Source organism: Salmo trutta, chromosome 23 (assembly GCF_901001165.1).
Source record: "Salmo trutta chromosome 23, fSalTru1.1, whole genome shotgun sequence".
Classification (NCBI taxonomy): Eukaryota; Metazoa; Chordata; class Actinopteri; order Salmoniformes; family Salmonidae; genus Salmo; species Salmo trutta.
In genome coordinates, this window is record NC_042979.1 from 18,709,544 (window position 1) to 18,728,029 (window position 18,486).

Genomic DNA, 18,486 nt, shown 5'->3' on the forward strand with positions numbered 1-18,486 from the left:
GGCGGATCACTAACGAAGAACTAATCACACAACGTTTGTCGGAGACAGACAGGTAGAGTGGCAAATGAGGTGAGCCCCTCCTTTTTTACAAGGTGCTACTCGCCCATCATCTGGTCATTCTCAAGCGTGCCTCTATTCCTTGCGCTCTTACGAGCAGGGAAATGTGGTGATACATCTCACTCATATTATCACAGAACCGGGGTTTACAAAAGTAAGTAACGTGTGCTTAGCCGTGAGGCTTTTGTATTTGCTAGCTAGTGTTCACCCATAGGGCTTATAGCTTTGCTAGTGTTCACCCAGAGGGCTTATAGCCAGAGGGCTTATAGCCTTGGCCAGCAAACTAGCCAAGTTAGCTTAAGCCTTGCAGAGTGAGCTAACCAAGTCTTGATAGTTAGCCGTAAGCTAGCTAGTGTTCGCCTCATGGGCTAATAGCCTAGCTAGTAAGCACAAAGTTAGCCGGTGAAAGAGCGTGCTTTCTTGGTCTCTCAACTAACAAAATTGTTTCTTTCGACCATCGAGCTGTGAAGATAGGGCAGTCGGTCAGTCTAGTCAACACAACATGAGAGAACGTGTGCTGAACTAAATGAGAGAGGAGAGCTTGCAAATCTACCTTTCCAGGTAGAACATTTAGCTAGTACAGTGCTATCCAAAGGGAACCGTGTGGGGGCAGGGTTCGACTTCTGGTTAGTATCTCCCACAACTGTGGAGCCGTGAGGCTATACCAGTCTGTCTAGTTAACACTAACGAGTGAACGCAGGTTAAACTAAACAAGAAAAGCTAGGAATGTGGTTTGCTTGCTTTCCAGCGAGCTAGCCAAGTTAGCTTAGCCTTGCAGCGTGGGCTAACAAAGTCTCGATAGCTAGCCGCGTGAAGCTAGCTACCACAGGAGACTGAGAGGTAGAAAACAAATTCTACTCTAAGAAAAACTTTCCTTTTGGTCAGTACTCAACACTATTGTCAGGAGCAGGGGTCCTACGTTTGGCAGCTTCAGGAGCCGTAGTGATTCTTCCGCAAGGAAGAGAGGCGAGAATGACCAGAGGATGGGCGAGTTGCGCATTATGAAGAGGGATGGGCTCACCTCATTAGCCACACGACCTGTCTGTCTCTGATAGACGTTGTGTGATTGGTTCTTTGTTAGTGATCCGCCTGGAGCGAATAACCCATACAGTAGGTGATACATTGAAACTAGTATTTGAAAGAGAAATTCAGTATATCCTTGAAGCCTGTGATTACACCTCTACCAAACTCCGGCACAGCACATTAACTTATCTCAGCAGTCTCCCCCTCCTCAACCAACCACTAAACCACTGCATCTGTGCTGCTACAGGACCACAGAGACACCACCACCACACCACAGGATCCTATTTTGGGTTAATTGATTGTTTAGTTATATCAGCGCCTGGGGTAATCCTCTGAGCCCCTCATCACCTCTTCCCTTTCCCTCCTCCCCCTCTCCCTCCAACCTTCCTCCTCCCTACCCAATGCAACATGACTGGCTGGTGGCCCTCCCCCTTATGGTGCACACACCCACCCACCCCAGAGCTGCTCCATTAGGCCTGAATTGTTGTTGTGACGTGTGGGGCCCAGGGGAGGTGTTACTGTCAGGCCTGATTTACTCCCAGCCATCTGACACGAGGTGGCCGCTCGCTGGGGGCGTGGAGGGAAGGATCGAGAGGAGAAAGCCAGCAGCCAGGCCTCAAGCTGCCTATGGCAGGGATAGCTCAGTGCAACAGCCTGAATCAACAGTACAATGCAACAACCTATTATAGCAACAGAAAAATACAAGAGCCTAAAGCAACAGTCCAATATAACAGTAGGCTAAAGTGCAACAGCCTATAGCAAGAACCTCATGCAAAAAAACAATGTAACAGTCAACTAATATAACAGCCAAGAAACAGCTGACATCAAAGTCAAACTGACATTATATCCTAAAACCACTGACTGTGACTGACATTTTTGCTACTGAATATCTTGTCAAAAACAATTGGGGGTGAAATTAAGAATTACTATATAAGTGTGTGGATGTCAGTTGTATTTAATTCTGTTTTTTTACATTGTCAGTTTTTATTTATTTGTGCATATCTGCATTGTGGATTATATATCTTGACTCTACTTTATTACGTTTATTTTTACAGGGACAGTGCACATTAATTAGCATTTCTGTTGCCGATTTTAGCCAGCCGAGACGACAAATTTTCGTCCGGAGACCTTGGGCAGGTTATTAAAAACACTTAAAATGACATACAGATAGACAATAAGCACATAAAGAACAACATATGACAAGCAACTCTAATCAATGCAGACAGACAGAGCAATAACACAAAAAGCAAGCAAACAAAATAGAAAAATACAAAATAGAAAAAAACAAAATGTCTGACAGGCAACATGGAAAACGGCTGTACACAGCTAGAGAATGTGTTCACACGCCTGATTGCTCTTATCTGTCGCATATCTGGTTGAGTAGCCTTCAATCACAGGCTCCTACTGCCAACAGCAATTTAGACCTCCTGGGAAGTGGTCTACAGGATCCAGCTATTGTCTGCTGAAGAATATGTGCCAGTCACCTGTCATGTCAAACATGGAACACAGACACATACACATCGAGGCCTTGAACCGTACAATTAATGATTATACCCTAAATACTTACAACGTACACCTGATATCATCACACATTCACTGTCCTCAAAAGATAACACACATTTGTCTAATTCCTTTCTCACCATTTCCTCCATCCACTTAAAACTACCCAGCTACATTCAAACCCCCACAATCACTTATACATACAAAGCCACTGGGGAAACTCAAGTTAATCTGAAAGAGTGGAGGGGATAATCTCACTTGTTTATGTTAAGAGTTCATCCTGAGGTCATCGTGATCGCACCTTTTTTTTCTCTCAGGGTTCCTCACACCTGTCGAGGGAGGGGAGGGAAGGGAAGGGGCTGCGACATGTTAAACCAGGAAGCTGGTAGGATTTAGAGAGTCTGTTGTGGAGGCTTCGGACTTCCTGATGTGTTGTGGTCCTCTGTCTCATTGACAAATCCTCCTGGCTCAACCCAAATGGAAACTGCCCAGTAAACTGACCATGGCAGGGATCGAGGGAGATTAGTACTGCCTTTGACACTTCACTCTCACCCGCACTGACTTTGCAAGGCACCCTGGGATAGGGTTACGCACCTGTCGCCTTGGTACAGCAATACTGACAGCCGCCACTCAGGTGGAAGGATTTGATTTTAAGTCGAAGTGTTATGTTCTTGTTCTGGCAACCTGAGAACAAGAGCCAGCAGTCCAACCCTAAAATGAAGAAGTTAAGGACCTGTATCAAAAATCTAAAATACCTGTGTGAAAAAATTATATTATAAGGCCATTTTTATTTTGGAACTTATGGTATGTGTCTGTTTCTAAAAGCATCGATCTTCCAACCCCTGGATTTGTTTTTGTTGTTGGAGTTATTATAGTAAGTGCTTGGGTTAAATCTGACAATCCACAGTTATTCAAACACAGAGCCTATTATTAATCAGAGGTCTTGGTATTCTACTCTCATATCAGGGTGAGGGTGGGGTGGATCCTCATGTTGCTGTGTTGCCATAGCCAGATCATTTTTATAAGACTAGGGCGGTGTGACTTTTAGACAAACCTCTGTTTTTGCAGAGAGTTTGTGGAGAATTTTTTTTTAATTTCACAAATATTTCGATTTTTTTTAGGTTATAAAGCTATAGTAAACTAAAGTCCAGAGTTGTTCATAATCAGGTCTCCTGGTTCTATAGAATCCAGATTCTATATGCCAGTTCATTTGCATTGCCAGTACTGTAGTTCCTGTTGGAACTGCATATTGCTGGAAGATGGTGAAAGGATCCATCTATAAAGAATGTACAGATTGATGGTCTTGGTCAAAGTGAGGATGGTTTTAAATGTGCCGTCTGTGATGCTATTCCCAGATGAAACTGCAATGCAAGTCTTTCTGTCACTGGTAGAAAAAAATGAAAGACATTGACGGTCACTTACACAGTCCGAGCACACACACACATGCGCACACCAAGCACACATGCACACACACACGCATGCACACACTACACACTGTTTAATCTATTTAATTGAACCCGACTTTGAATAAGTAAACAAATTAGGAAATTCACAAGAGGCATTCGATCCCTCATAAGCTAATGGATTGAAGATTTCTATCCCGTAGGGGCATTTGGGCAAACAAGGCACCGTTATCTCCAAATCGACATGTTGACTCTCAGTCTGCATCAAATTTCTGCACTAAAGAGCCGTTGAACTCTTGATACAGCTTTGGTAATTAGCCAGACGGCCAATCTGCAGATTCAACCATGTCTCTGGATCGCTCCGGTTCCCCTACATTATCTGTATTCTGATGTAAGATCAATGTGATTAATACTTCAGGAAAATAAGGGATGATATCGAAGATTAGCCACCACCCCAATTACCCTAGCTTCTGTCAGTGTTTTGAGGAATTAAGATGTGTATATACGGTATAGAAAAACTACATTTTTTGTTATGTCTAACGTAGATAGTGTCACACCCTGTTCTGTTTCACCTGTCTTGTTGTCACGTCCTGACCTTAGAAAGCTGTTATTTTCTATGGTAGAGTAGGTCAGGGTGTGACAGGGGGGTTTTCTAGTTTAGTTTTTCTATGTTGTCAGGTTCTAGTTTTGTATTTCTATGTTGGGTTTTGTTTGGGATGATCTTCAATTAGAGGCAGCTGGTCCTCGTTGTCTCTAATTGGAGATCATACTTAAGTAGGGTTTTTTTTTCCACTAGGGTTTGTGGGAGATTGTTTCTGAGTTAGTGTATGTTTCTACTCTGCGTCACGGTTTGTTGTTTTTGTTTGTGTATGTATTGCAAAGTTTCACAGTGAAAATAAAATGTGGAACGACACACACGCTGCACTTTGGTCCGCTCCTTCCTACGACAACCGTGACACTTGTGCTTGTCTCCACCCCCCACCATGTGTCTCCCATTTGTCCCCATTATCTCCTGTGTATTTATACCTGCGTTTTCTGTTTGTCTGTTGCCAGTTCATCAAATCCTACCAGCATGTTCCCGTGTTTCCTGTGCTCTAGTTTTAGTTTTTCCTAGTCTTTCCAGTTCTGAATTTTCTGCCTGTCCTGACCCTGATCCTGCCTGCCGTCCTGTACCTGCCTGACTCTGATTTGTATTACGACTCTTTGCCTGCCTTGACTTACCTTTTGCCTGCCCCTTGTACTGTTATAAACTCTGAGACTCGTACTATCCGCTTTCTGTGTCTGTATCTGGGTTTTAGCTTGAGCCTTGAAAAATTGAAGAGAACCCAAGACAAAGTCCATAGTCAACATAATAAAGATCTGATACACCAGTCAGTGGTCAGTTTGGATTTAGCTGACAAATTTATTAAAGACCTGTATCACTTAATCATCATCAGAGAGAATAAATAAGACATAAAACATCTTCCACATAAACAAACACGTACACCAGCCTGGGTTTCAGCATGCCCAGGTAATTTCAATAGAATGAAACAAACAAGATACATCTGAGAACACACAAATGCATAGAAGTAACTGGACCTCTAGTTATCGGTGGGAGGCGACATCTACAACTTGTCTAGATCCCTAGCCGTCAATGTACAAAGTCCTAATATCTGTGGTATTCATGTTGTCGAAGGGGTTGTATAAAAATAAATTCTCCACAATGATAAACCATAATATACATAGACATTTGGCAACAACCAGACACATAAAAACTCTGAACCAAAACCTGCATCGGTACACTTTTTTTTTTTTTTTTAAACAGAGAGAAGAGTAAGGTGGAAAGGATTGGAGTCTAATAAAATCCAATTGGGCAAAAGTCTGAATTTGCTAAGTTGTCACAATGATATCACAGCTGGAAATGGTGTGTATCTGTGAGCTTCCTCTGGTGTAATATTGATGACACCATAGGGATCAAAAGCATGATGGTGGAAAGTTGCTGTACACATAGTTCAATGGTGGAGGGTTGTTTGAGTGCTGTGAAGACTTCAGGCTGAGAGATGGAGTATGTCTGTCTGACCGTTAAAGTTCAGATAGTAGAAGTGAGGGGCTTTCCTTTCACACCCTACTCTTGACGATATTTGAGCAACATATCAACACTTCGTCAGTAGCTAAATGATCATTCAGAACAGGCCAGCACTCCATTTCTCTCAGTCTTGTTATCTTTAAGGAATGGTGTGTGAATTCCAAGTGCTACCATTCATATTTTTTGATGGCCCAATCCTTCCTTTCAGTCCACTCAGATCAGGAGAAATGAAAAATATTCATTGACAGTTCATTGACAGAGAGAGAGTGATCCAAGGAGGGTGAAAGACAGCAACCGTCTGACCCGGTCTCTCTGTTTCACAGGTCTTGCGTGACTGTCTCTTTTCCAGTTTTTGACACCCGCAGGAGAAGACACAGAAAAAACACCTTTGAGTCCTTAGACCACGTTGACCAATCAACCCAGCTCATCAAAACTGTCCGTGGTCCACTTCATCCAACCAGGAAGCTGGACTCGCTGGGAAGTCTGGGTAGCCCCCACTGCTGCCAGTGGACAGATCCGAGCTGGGGCCGTTAGTGCCCCCCAACACTCCTCTCATGCCTGGGTTCAGCCCCGGGGCCCCACCTTGGGTCATGATGGACAGGCCGGAGTCAGGGTAGACCAGGCTGGAGATGAGGGGCTGATGCCTGGGCAGTGCCTGAAGCGAACCTGGGGACTGGGGTAGGCCGTAGGGGCTGCTGGAGCGGATGTCACGGTACTGGTCCTGAGAGGGGAGGACTCCATGCTCCAGGGGGAAGGGGCCGTGGCTGCCCCCCATGGCTGGAGACGACTCGCTCAGGCCGCTGTAGATGCCATTGGAGTGACTGAGCTCCGACATGGGTGGCTCGTCTGGAACACAAGGGAGGACACTTGGTCATGGTGTGGCATTATAGAAGCCTTATGGAATATAGTGCTGATATTATTAGTTTGATTCTGGTCATTCATATAAAATTAGATTTATACAATTTTTCCTTCATTGGAATTATTTGGGTTTCATTCACATTTGAGTGGGTATAAACCAAAATGTGTGGTTTACAAATGTGCTATGTCCATTTCCACTACGCACTTCAGGGGCTAATAAATCATATAAAAAGAGTTGGTATTATAATTGTGATAATAACTCATTTTTTATCATCTCTCATAATTCCTCAAATAGGAACTTAAAGGCGCCCACTGTATCCCATTCCCTTTAATTTGATTACTGTGAATACATCATCTCAGATATGTCTGTCTGTTTGTTTTCTCATCCTACCTGTAAAGGAGACCTCAGCGTCGCTGTCCATGCCCTCCTCCTGGATGCTGTCCTTGTCTGATTTGGAACTACCTCGCGACCTCTTCATGTTGCGGAAGTACTGTCCCCACCTCTGTCTGCCTGCATCCTTCTTCAGCCTCTTCTCTTTTGCTCGCCTGTTCTGAAACCAGACCTGGAGGACAGAGGTGTTGTATGGTTAGGTACATATGTTTTGTTCTATTTATTTTAGGTGTACAATTGGGAAGTTGGGAATTTCCTGTTGAAGGCAGCTCCTCCAATAAATATCATATTTTTCTAAGTAGAAGCCTTTCCCTAAAATAGAATTATGAGTAAAGTGAAACTGATTTCTTAAAATGATAAATCTATAATGTACTGTTACATTTGCAGAGGACACAAGTAGTCTGTTTTATAACATTATCAAATGTTTTATCTTTTGAACTGAACGTTTCATTCATAGCCTATTGTAGGACATGCAAAATGGCATTCCTAACCCCTTACTAGACCATTCCAGACATCATTTTCCTCTATTCTTTCTTCAGTGCTTCACCTGCTATGCTTTTAAGTGGTCAGGTACATTAACATTAAAACAAAATCATTTTCAAGGACTGTCTGGGGACTGGGCCATGTCTTCTTTAACACAAGTGGGAGATTGAAACAGTGGGACAGAACACTAATCTTGGGACCACCATGCCCTATACAAGATTTATCACGCGCTTAATTAACTTCATGACAGCTATAAGTTGTCCTTAACCCTGAGAGCAGACAAGTTACCATGCATGTTACTCTCTCACTGGGATTTAATACCTGGAGTTGATGTTAATTATTTAAATCTCACTTTGTCCACGTTCTAAATTGTAGCTGTAAAATTGTGCGATAAAATTGGAAACAGTTTTATTTTTATTTTTAAAAGACAGTTATGATTGACAAACCATTCAATGTAAGCACATATTTGTTTAAATCTACATCATGCAAAGCATAATTGAATTATAACAGGTAAAAATGTTCTCCTTTCTACCCCATATTTAGGAAAGGTCTATATTAATTAATGATATGGTGCCAAAGTGAACCCTCTTCACCCCCATTTCCCCTTCAGTGAATAATGAAGCGATAGTGGCTTCCTAACTACTTTAAGTGTCCTTGCAAATAAAACGATATATACAGAATGACTAATTGGCCATAGTCAGCCACAGTAGGGCTCTTTCACAGACAATATGCGAGGCTCAGCGTTGTTAACGAGCTCTCTTGTGTGGACTTTTTTTTCACTGTAAATTCTAACCATCAAACCCCAACTCTTCTGTACCTGGGAAGCCATTTCAAGCACTATTTCAAAAGGAAACCCATGCATGACCTTAGATAATAATACAATAAGAACGCTAATGAAATTGTCTGTAATGGAGGGGAATTGATAGTTACCTGAACAACCCGCATATCTAGGCCAGTTTCTGACGATAGCTGTTCTCGTACGTGGCGGGCCGGTTTGGGAGAGTTGTTGTAAGCGTTTTTCAGGGTCTCGAGCTGTTTCGCGGTGATGGTCGTTCGTGGCCTTTTCGCTGTTGAGTCAGCTTCTAAAAAGAAAATCCAAGACACACAATGTAAGCCATAACGTAAACAAAAATGCACCCCAATACTTTATGCTAATAGGCCTAATATTCGATTCTAAGCTGTATCCAAATATTGATAGATATTCAGTTAGATCCACCGAAAATTGTAAGCCTCATAAAAAATTGCTTTTTGCGTGCCCCAAAAAAATTATCTATAAAGAAATATATATCTGGAAATATAATTTACAGTGCAATGCTTATTAAACAAATGATTGAATTATATTAATTTGATTATTCAGCATCCTTTGCGAGTTAGAGGTTGTAATTAAACTATTAATGAGTCGTGCAGTTGATGATTTGTTATTATGTGCGTAATTGATCGCAAATATATGCTAACTCATAAGCAAATAAATAGTATACAGACAAAAAAAATGCGAGACCATCCTCCAATGCCCAAGTAATGGCGCCCTTTCATTAACAAAATAAACGTGTGTGTTTTTCTATGAAAACTCACGTTAACTCAATGTGTAAATCAGCAGTAGATACAGGCAGTAAATTCCCCCAAACAGATGGGGTAGATAACACTTGAGTAATGCATTAACTATTCACAAAGAAAAGGCCCTGCGTGGGTGTCGTTTTGTTTATACAGAGCTTCTGTGAGAGGTCAGATTGTAATTCATTTTTCATGCAATAAATATGCATTTATACAAAACAAGTCATTTTAATCCGAGGCGTTAGGGTAGCCTATGAGTTACTTTAGCAAAACATGGTAACCAGCGCTTTTAACACCCTTGAAACAAAACGAATATGTTGTGCAGATGAGGCTGATTTTAATCTTCTTAGTCACTGTCGGTCTGCTAATAAAATAAAACAAAAATGAGCTACGTTTTCTCTCTTCAATGCAATTGGACAGGCTTTAGGCCTATCTATACATAGGCTATTGCTATCTATTGGGACGCGGGCTACGACGCAACTAGCGCAGATGGGTCAGGTGTTTATGGGTGACCTCATAGTCTTGGAGATCAAGTTCACAGCTCCAAACAATACATAACGTATTGGGTGATGCGGTGATTGATAACATATTATAGGCATACTCCTTTTTTACGTTGTAGTTTAGCAGACAGAATGAAATTAAGATGTGGGCCTTGTAGGATTTCCACATTCTTGGATGTCGCTGAAATAAGAACGACTGTGGACAAGGCAAGTCAGTTAAGAACAAATTATTATTTACAATGACGGCCTACCCCGGCCAAACTTGGACGACGCTGGGCCAATTGTGCGCCCCCCTATGGGACTCCCAATCACGGCCGAGTGTGATACAGCCTGAATTCGAACCAGGGACTGTAGTGACGCCTCTTGCACTGAGATGCAGCGCCTTAGATCACATACAGTGATTTCTCACCTCGCTGTTTGGCGGTCTCGTAGTCAGCCTTGCACACGAGCCTGCTGTCCTCCATCAGGTAGTACTCGTCACCTGTCGCGAGCTGCCTCTTGCACACGATGCACGCGAAGCAGTGCAGGTGGTATACGAAATCCTGTGCCCTCCTCACCACCTGCGTCGGAGGAATACCTTGCTGACACGCGGCGCATTTGGTCCCAAATCTCCTTTTTGGAAATAAGAAGGTTATCATCAATAAATTGACAATAGTTTAATCACGTTCACAACCTGCGATTCTATAAAATAGTTTGGCTTGTTTTCAATGAACTATTAGGCAACCTACACACCTGCAATATTTTCAATAATTTGTCGTTCATGAAAGAATATGTATTTAATGGGACGGCCTATTTCTTGCACTCACTTAAAAAAATCTTCTTTGCAGTAAACGCTATCTCCCCGGCTGAAGCACTTGTCCGCTAGTTGGGATTGGCAGTCGCTGCATTTCAGGCACTTGCTGTGCCAATGGCGGTCCAGCACTTTGAGGATGAAGCGGTCCACGATGTGTTGATTACAACCAGCGCATACAGGAATTTCTGTAGAAGACAGGATAACCATGAAGCCATCTTGAATTTAAACACTGCTTAAGAAATCATGTTGCACCGAGACAAATTATACTGTGATCAAATTGTTTTACGACACAAAATAGCAATTCATACAATTGTCAAATGTAGACATTTGTTAATGCATTTGATTTAGAAAAGGCTTATTTGGGATAATATCTAAATAAGGAGACTAATTCGATACAAATTATCAAATAAATTGTGATAAATCATACTTCATATTTTGCATATTATAAATAGGTATTTTATTTATACATGAATCACATATTTATGCCATTTGTTTTTCAGTAGATAGTACTAAAACCTCAGATATAGAAATTCGTATCGAAAGTGATGAGTAAATAGAAATGAATGGAAAAAACCCAAGGCAGTCTATTTCAGGGCAAATATGAGACAATTTTGCCACTGAGCTAGTATCTAGAATATTGTATATTTTTTATTTTCATCGATGTATATTGATTGCCATGTAGTTGAGTATTGCTATAATTCAATTAAAAAGTTGTAGGCCTAATAAACAAATCTGGTTGAATGAAAAGCATAGTTGAAACCATCACCAAAAGGCAGATTTCGAAGAGTGCATTTAAAGGAAAATTCAACACAAAAAAGATATTTGGTATTTGTTTCATTAGTCCATTGTTGATGTAGTCTTGCTTGTCAGCAATCAGGTTTTCAAGCTATATAACTTTAAAAATACAGAAATACAGCCCATGCAAAATGCATCATACTGGCTGTATTTCTGTATTTTGAAAGTTATATACCTTTAAAACTTGATTTCTGACAAGTAAAACATTTTGGGACTGTCAACAATGAACGAATGAAACAAATAACAAAATATAGTTTTGTGTTGAGTTTTCCATTAAGTTGACTAAGGTGTTGTGGACTATCAATAAATGTAGGGACATAATTATTTCAATAGTCTCAGATGTAAATACACTGCTGCCTATAAATTACAGCCATTCATTCGTTTGTCAGCACCATCATCATCATCATCATCTTCATCATCGTCGTCGTCATCATCACCATCGTCATTTTTTTCACAACCCATAAATTCGAGTAAAGGCCTGTTTTTTTGTATGATTATCGAAACCTGGCAACATCCGTTAACATTTTCCAAGTGTGGGTGTCAGATGCACTACAAAAGAACACAGCGAAAATCAAACTAATAGCATAAAATATTACAAAGACCACAGCCAACACAGATTGACTGTTGGCTGATTGAGGTATCATGCTGGAACCATGACGTTTGATCTGCGGAATGAATGAAGAAGACATAGGCCTATAACCCCCCTTCTACTATCACTCCTCGAAAAAGCGCATGCCATTAATTAAAACACTTACTTCGCATGGTAACCAACTGATCCAAGTCCCCCAGACCATCTCTCTCTAAGCCTTTCCCTCTGCATCTCTCCCCGTTTCCCTTACTGATTCAACATATATGTATGTATCTCTTCTCTCGTTCCTGCGACCATGCATGAAATATCCTCGTGTTTGAGATTACCCACTGGGCACACACTGGTTGCATCAACGTTGTTTCCACATCATTTCAATAAAATGTACGTTGCACTAAAGTGGAATAGACGTTGAATTTACGTCTGTGCCCAGTGGGTACAACAGGCGCATGGGTCCCTCTCTCTTTAAAACACTGGTCCATTGTTTCCCATTTAATAATCACTAGTGATAATAAAAAGGGAAGAAAAAACAAGCCTTCTGTGGCGACACAGTCAATCCCCATGTCCATGCTCAGACGCCGCATCAACGCTGGCCCAAAGGCAGTTTGAGTTTTTACTTTGCATCTGGTTTCCAAATCATGCAGAAGCAGGCCCGCTTCGCTGAGTGGGAAAGGAGGGTTTCATTCACGTGAACGAGACCACAGCAACATTTGATCCAAGGTTCGGACATTGAACATGTTGCCAATATTCCTGAATTCAAATTGTCAAAACACCATCCAAGCCTTTGCCACTATAACGCATGAAATTACGCTGAAAGTGCACTTGAGTGGATGAGGTGAAGTGTGTTTCGATGTTATCAAATGTAGCTTCAGTCACATACCTAATTGTTACACGTTGTGTGTTAACATGAGTTCATTGACAATTTAGATATGCTGATGATACCGTGCACATTAGGCTACTAGAAATGGTTTCGGTGTTGGGATGATGAACCCGACCGTCCATATGGTCAAATTTGCATAATTGTATCTTGACTAATTTACACATGACATTTGACAATATCACTCTGATACCCAATCGTTCCGATGTACAGTTTACAGATAATGGTAAGCCAATGTCTTCATCAAGTTCAGGATTAGCTCTAATTCATATAATTAACTGAACATCAGTAGACATAATGTGACAATTTGCAGGCCATTGAACTTTTAGGAATAATCCACTCAAACATACCCGCATGGCCAACTTTTAAGCATGCCTTCATCAAGACAAGACAATACACGAAAACAAAATGGCCATCTTTCAGCAAACAAATAACTTTTCATTGCAACTTATTATTAAACTATCAACAAACACGTATCGAGTGAGACGCATCACTGGCAACTTAAATGAGGCTTGAAATGTTAGCACTTTTATTTATTCAAGTCGAACCACGTTTCATTCGTCCAAGGAATCGCATTCCTATTGTTAATTTGTGGGCAATTTATGACAAATGTACGGAACATTGTTTTAAGGGACCAAGAGCAAGCAACGCACAACAGCGAGGGAGCCACGTCACCAACAGGTGCATCAAACTCATTATTAATTCAATAGGTTCTGTAAAACTAGAATACAACGGTCTAGTCTCACGCCACAATCCAGCGATTTGATCACCTTATAAAAATATTACCAGTATAGATATACGCTCATGAAAGCCAATTCAATCCCTAGAAATTGCATTAATATTGATAGAAACCTCGTTAAAACAAATACGTTTGTCCCATGTAGGGCAGGTTGTTATATAGTTGTTACAATCCACACCATCCTAAATAAAGAATTCACACTTATCTTTAAACATTTAAGACAATAATGTCTACAATGTGTATTTTTAAACGGTTTACTAAATCCTTAACCCTCATATGCAATGAATGGAAAAATTGCGACAAGATTAAAACTTCATAAAAGTTTAAAAAATAGCTTTGGAGCAAACAGATAAGACATATGTTATTTCGTAGATTCGCCGTCTTTAGCCTTAATCCTTCGCCATACAGATTTAGCCATAATCCATTGTAATACAGGGGACAGGAGCGAAAAGTGGAAAAAACTGAAAAGGTTAGTGTCCACTGTTTCGGCTAACCACTGACTAGTCTAAAACTGATGGTGTATGAGCGAATCATGCATGCAAGAATAGCGTTCATTTGTAACATATCCATGTAGGAAATATAAGCATTTCATTGCATTATAAAAAAAATCTGAAATACAAAAGAGGAGACAATTCGAATAAAGTTATATTGTGTTCTTCATACAGCATGCGATACATGAAGGTGTTGGAATGAAATAAAACAACATCCCTTATTCTGACAAGTATAAACTGCGACAACAAAGTACTGATTAAATATCTGACCATTGCAATGTGCCTAACCAATATCAGATTAGATTAAAACACACATTTAGTCATGCGTTGCCCTGTTGTATACCTTTACGTAATTCCTCGCTCTGGGCCAGCAAGGCAAACAGCATCTCCGTGTTATTCGGTGCTCCATTTGGAGAGTTCTGTTCATTATGTCCATCCATTGCTCATGTTCTCCTCACACGATAACGAAAAACGACTGTATTTCTGTGTTCTAGCTGTGCACCTATCACTCACAACGCCATATTATGCAGTATATCAAGGGAAGAATACTACAATTCCACGCACGGTGTGACTGCATACGCTTGAGTTTGCTGTATCCCACTGTGATGTGCACTGCGCAGGATTACGACGCGTGGTTACCCTAGCGACTGGCCTGTTAAAGCAGGGAGATAGATTATCATCAACGATCAGAAACGTGGAAACGGTGCGGGTACCAAGTGCTCTTCGGAGGGAGGTAAAATGGAACAAGAGAACGTTTGACTATGGTTTCGGCCATGTGTGTTTAGTTGATGCATAGGCTATGCTATTAAATGACCTTTTATTGCAAGACGCTCCTATTTGACCTTTAGCTGGTTCATTTACACTAACATATTTTGCATGATTTTATGAAAATACATTTTCACTATACGAAAAGTAGCCTAAGTGGTTTTAAATGGAACTTTGCACGCACGTTTCTCTAAAACAGTGTGTAGGCCTATTTCAAATCGAATCACGGCCACAATAAAGCCGAAGCTATACAAATAATCAAACGCAAACGAAAATGGAACTTGGCACATATATTTTTTAAATGAAGTCCTGAAACGGTTGAGTTCGAAAATTCATTATGTTAAATAAGTTAAAGTTAAGTTAAATAAAGTGACATTCCAAATATTTGCCTGTAATGGATAGTTTATGTTGTGGATACGCAACACAGGGCCTGCTATCGAAAATTCAAATAGGCCTGTACATCATTTTATATATACGTAGCTATTGTACAATTTATTTTGGCCTTGTTGGATTTCTGTGGTTGATGTGCAGTTGACAAGGCAGAATGCAACTCTAATATTTATTAAACATTCCACCATAACATAGGCCTAGTAACTTATTACAGTATAGTATAGTTTTAAATATGTTTAATTCGTGTTTTACCTTTTCTAAAATGCACAATAATAGAACGACGTGAAGTGACCCCTATTTACTAACAAAAAAAGATGGAATACTAGGAGGCATATAGCCCTAGAACCATTAGCCCACATAGGAACATAATAGGATCCCCATTTAATAATAAATAGCTTGATGAAATGAACACTTTTCTTTTGAAACATCTGGATCAGATGACAAATATTCCTTTACCAACGTTACTGTTATATTTGACAGGTATGATTTAATTACATGCACTATTTTATATTGGATATTTTGGATGTTTCACATATTATGTCAGCCATCGCACTCATGGTATCTTATTAACTCAAAAGCAAAAGAGAACATCTCCTTAACTTGACGTTGTGTTGGGGTCACGGTAGATAACACTACATTCGTAATAAAACCAAATCTACAATTTCCATCCCGTAACGAGAACGTATAAACCTGGCGTGCGATTGACACGCGCGCGCACACACACACACCATATTGTAGAACTATAGCCTATGCTGACTTCACAAAGACAACTGTTTACTTAGGGGAGAGATTGGCCGTTCAATAACATGTTGATCGAGGCAACACCACGATGAATTTTATCGACACTGATCTCAGGCGCAAAAGGGCGCCTTGGGAAATCACGAGTAGTGCCATGGCTGCGTGGACCCCTGATGAATCTAAAATCAATGCCCCATTTGCCAGTATTTTCTGAGTATATGAAATATATTTTGGTGAAAGGTGTGGGATGCTTCAGTGCTCCCTCTTACATTTCAGCTATATTTTTATGTCCTATTGATCGCTCCCTTTTGAGGGGCGAGGAGACAGTAATGGGGTAACATGAGAAATGCTCTATGATCAACAAAACAGAAAAGTGATCCGTAAGAAAGAGGCGGACATGGGCTAGTGGTTTAGTAAGAGATCGTTATTGCTTTTATTTCTAAAACCATTGCTAATCTATTGGTTTTTGATTTGGCCATGGAATAGCCCACTTACAAGCCTTATTCATTTTCCCGATACGTAAGGCAACACAATATATTTTGTGGCATGGATCTATTTTATTAGATTCATAATTTACAAATATGAAGTAGGACTTCCATTGCTACAAAAATGCTTCACATTTTCGAACAATAATTTGTGCCTGGGATGTAATAACACTTCACATAATGAATAGCCTATAGGCCTAGATGTAATGGAATCATTCACAAACCACACGCCTACTGGTCTACATGGTTTACAGTGTGATCAAATAAACAAAGTTATGCCAGGCCTTTTCAGACAGACATTTTCTCTTTGCAAACTTTTTACGCATAGACCTATCATTTCAAGCGTTTTGTCTGTAACGGACCTCAGGTGCCGCACCTGTCGAAGGGAACCTGACACTTGTTAAGCATTTTGCACAGGCTGTTGACTAGGGAGGGCGGGGGGCGGCCTGTGTGCAGCCGAGCTGTCGCCTTGTTGCGTACACAAGTGGTTGGTGCAAAAGCGCTCTGGTGGTCTCGTGACTCGCCTGACAGCCAAGAGAGATGGCGTGAAATAACATCACACGCATAACATCTGTTCTTATGATTTCCAACAATGCAGCTCATTACATATTCATAACGTCTCCCGCACGCAGGGAAACATACATTAAAGCTTTAATGTCCCACCTCGAAACCGTATGAATACCCTGTTAAATTGTGTTAAACTGTGCTGTGCTATTCGCCAATATGATGAAATCCATTCCATTCGATGTGTAGCCTATCAATTTTTCTCTTTTCACAACTTCTCCCGTCTTGAAAGGGAAGGCACAGCCCATTGTAACTCTTCTTTCAGCATATCATGGTGATATGTCAAACTCTTATTTCAGAAGTTTAACTGATGATGATAGGGTGTGCTGTGAGATACAATGGGCTATTTCATGCATGTTTGGATCCTATCGGTAAAACTTTGAGCTGCAGGCGGAGCCCCCGCTGTGCTGATTTGCTGTATAGCTAGATATTTCATAGCTAATTATGAGCCATTAACAGATTACAGGGGACTAAACGGCGTCAAATAGACTCGATGGTAGGCTGGCTATATTTCCATATAAAGTTAATTTTAAATCTCGATTAGAAGTGCAAATGACTCCAAACAAACAAGAAAGCCGGCTTCTTACCTTGACCTGCACTGTATCGGGAGAAATTCACTGGATTTTGACAACTTGATCCAGGATGTTCAAGCAACATTCTGAGCAGTGATGCTTTTCAGCTCAGATGAACATAAAATCAATCGGAGGTTGAGATAGGCTTATAGAGAGGAAAGGAAAGCAAGATGCGCGCCTGCTGAGCTTAGGCTAATGATAAGTGATTATTATGAAAAAATAAAAACAAAAACGCATGATCCTATTTCTTTATCCTTCGAGAGTCACAAAAATAACGTGGTTGTAAGAGGCTAAAGTACGCCTGTCGACCTGCTCTCTGCGTCGGTCACCCTGCAAGGAAACTTTCAGAATGCAGCAACTTGCTGTTTGATTCCGTGTGTTGGTCGAGAGGAGATAGAGAGAGGGGGTGGGGATAATGCCTGACCATTACCAGCGTCAGCTGACCTCAGGATGGGACGGGTGTTCGTTTTTAACGTAACAAAAGTAACAGCTGGAGTCGAGATGCCGGGTGTGGCGCGTGGAGGACTATACCCTGTCCACGGTGCTGAAAAGGGGAGTTTCTGTATGTGCGCGAGGCCGGAGGCGTGTGTTGCGTGTAACCCCCCCTCCACTCCACTGTCTTCAACCCCCCACTCCTCCTCCCTTCCCTCCTTATCCATTTAGAGGTACACGTGTCCATCTTTCATCGTACACAATAGGGTAATAGGCGATTCGTCGGGACATTGTTGTCATGCATTTTTATTCTCCTGCCCGTCTTTTGTTCGGCCAAGAATAGACCAACAAAGACAAGTGGATGGAGCGTCATTGTTTGTCCCCCACGAAGAAAACGGTAGGGGACTGTGGAACTGTCTCCCGTTTGT

The 18,486-nt window shown here is 41.1% G+C and overlaps 1 protein-coding gene across 3 annotated transcripts; it reads right to left on the reverse strand.

Moving 5' to 3' along the window:
• Positions 1–5,281: 5,281 nt before the first annotated feature.
• Positions 5,282–17,957, reverse strand: LOC115159537 (LIM/homeobox protein Lhx3). Of its 3 annotated transcripts, none has more exons than XM_029709352.1 (6): positions 17,642–17,957; positions 10,638–10,809; positions 10,241–10,443; positions 8,711–8,862; positions 7,298–7,469; positions 5,282–6,894 (listed from the first exon to the last, which is right to left on the reverse strand). In XM_029709352.1, exons 1-6 carry the CDS (start codon positions 17,709–17,711, stop codon positions 6,476–6,478), a joined length of 1,188 nt encoding a protein of 395 aa, XP_029565212.1. In that variant the 5' UTR covers positions 17,712–17,957; the 3' UTR covers positions 5,282–6,475. The 3 variants fall into 3 exon arrangements, with proteins under 3 accessions (XP_029565212.1, XP_029565210.1, XP_029565209.1); XM_029709350.1 differs by lacking the exon at positions 17,642–17,957 and adding an exon at positions 14,456–14,822 and having other exon boundaries at positions 10,241–10,440; XM_029709349.1 differs by lacking the exon at positions 17,642–17,957 and adding an exon at positions 14,456–14,822.
• Positions 17,958–18,486: the final 529 nt, after the last annotated feature.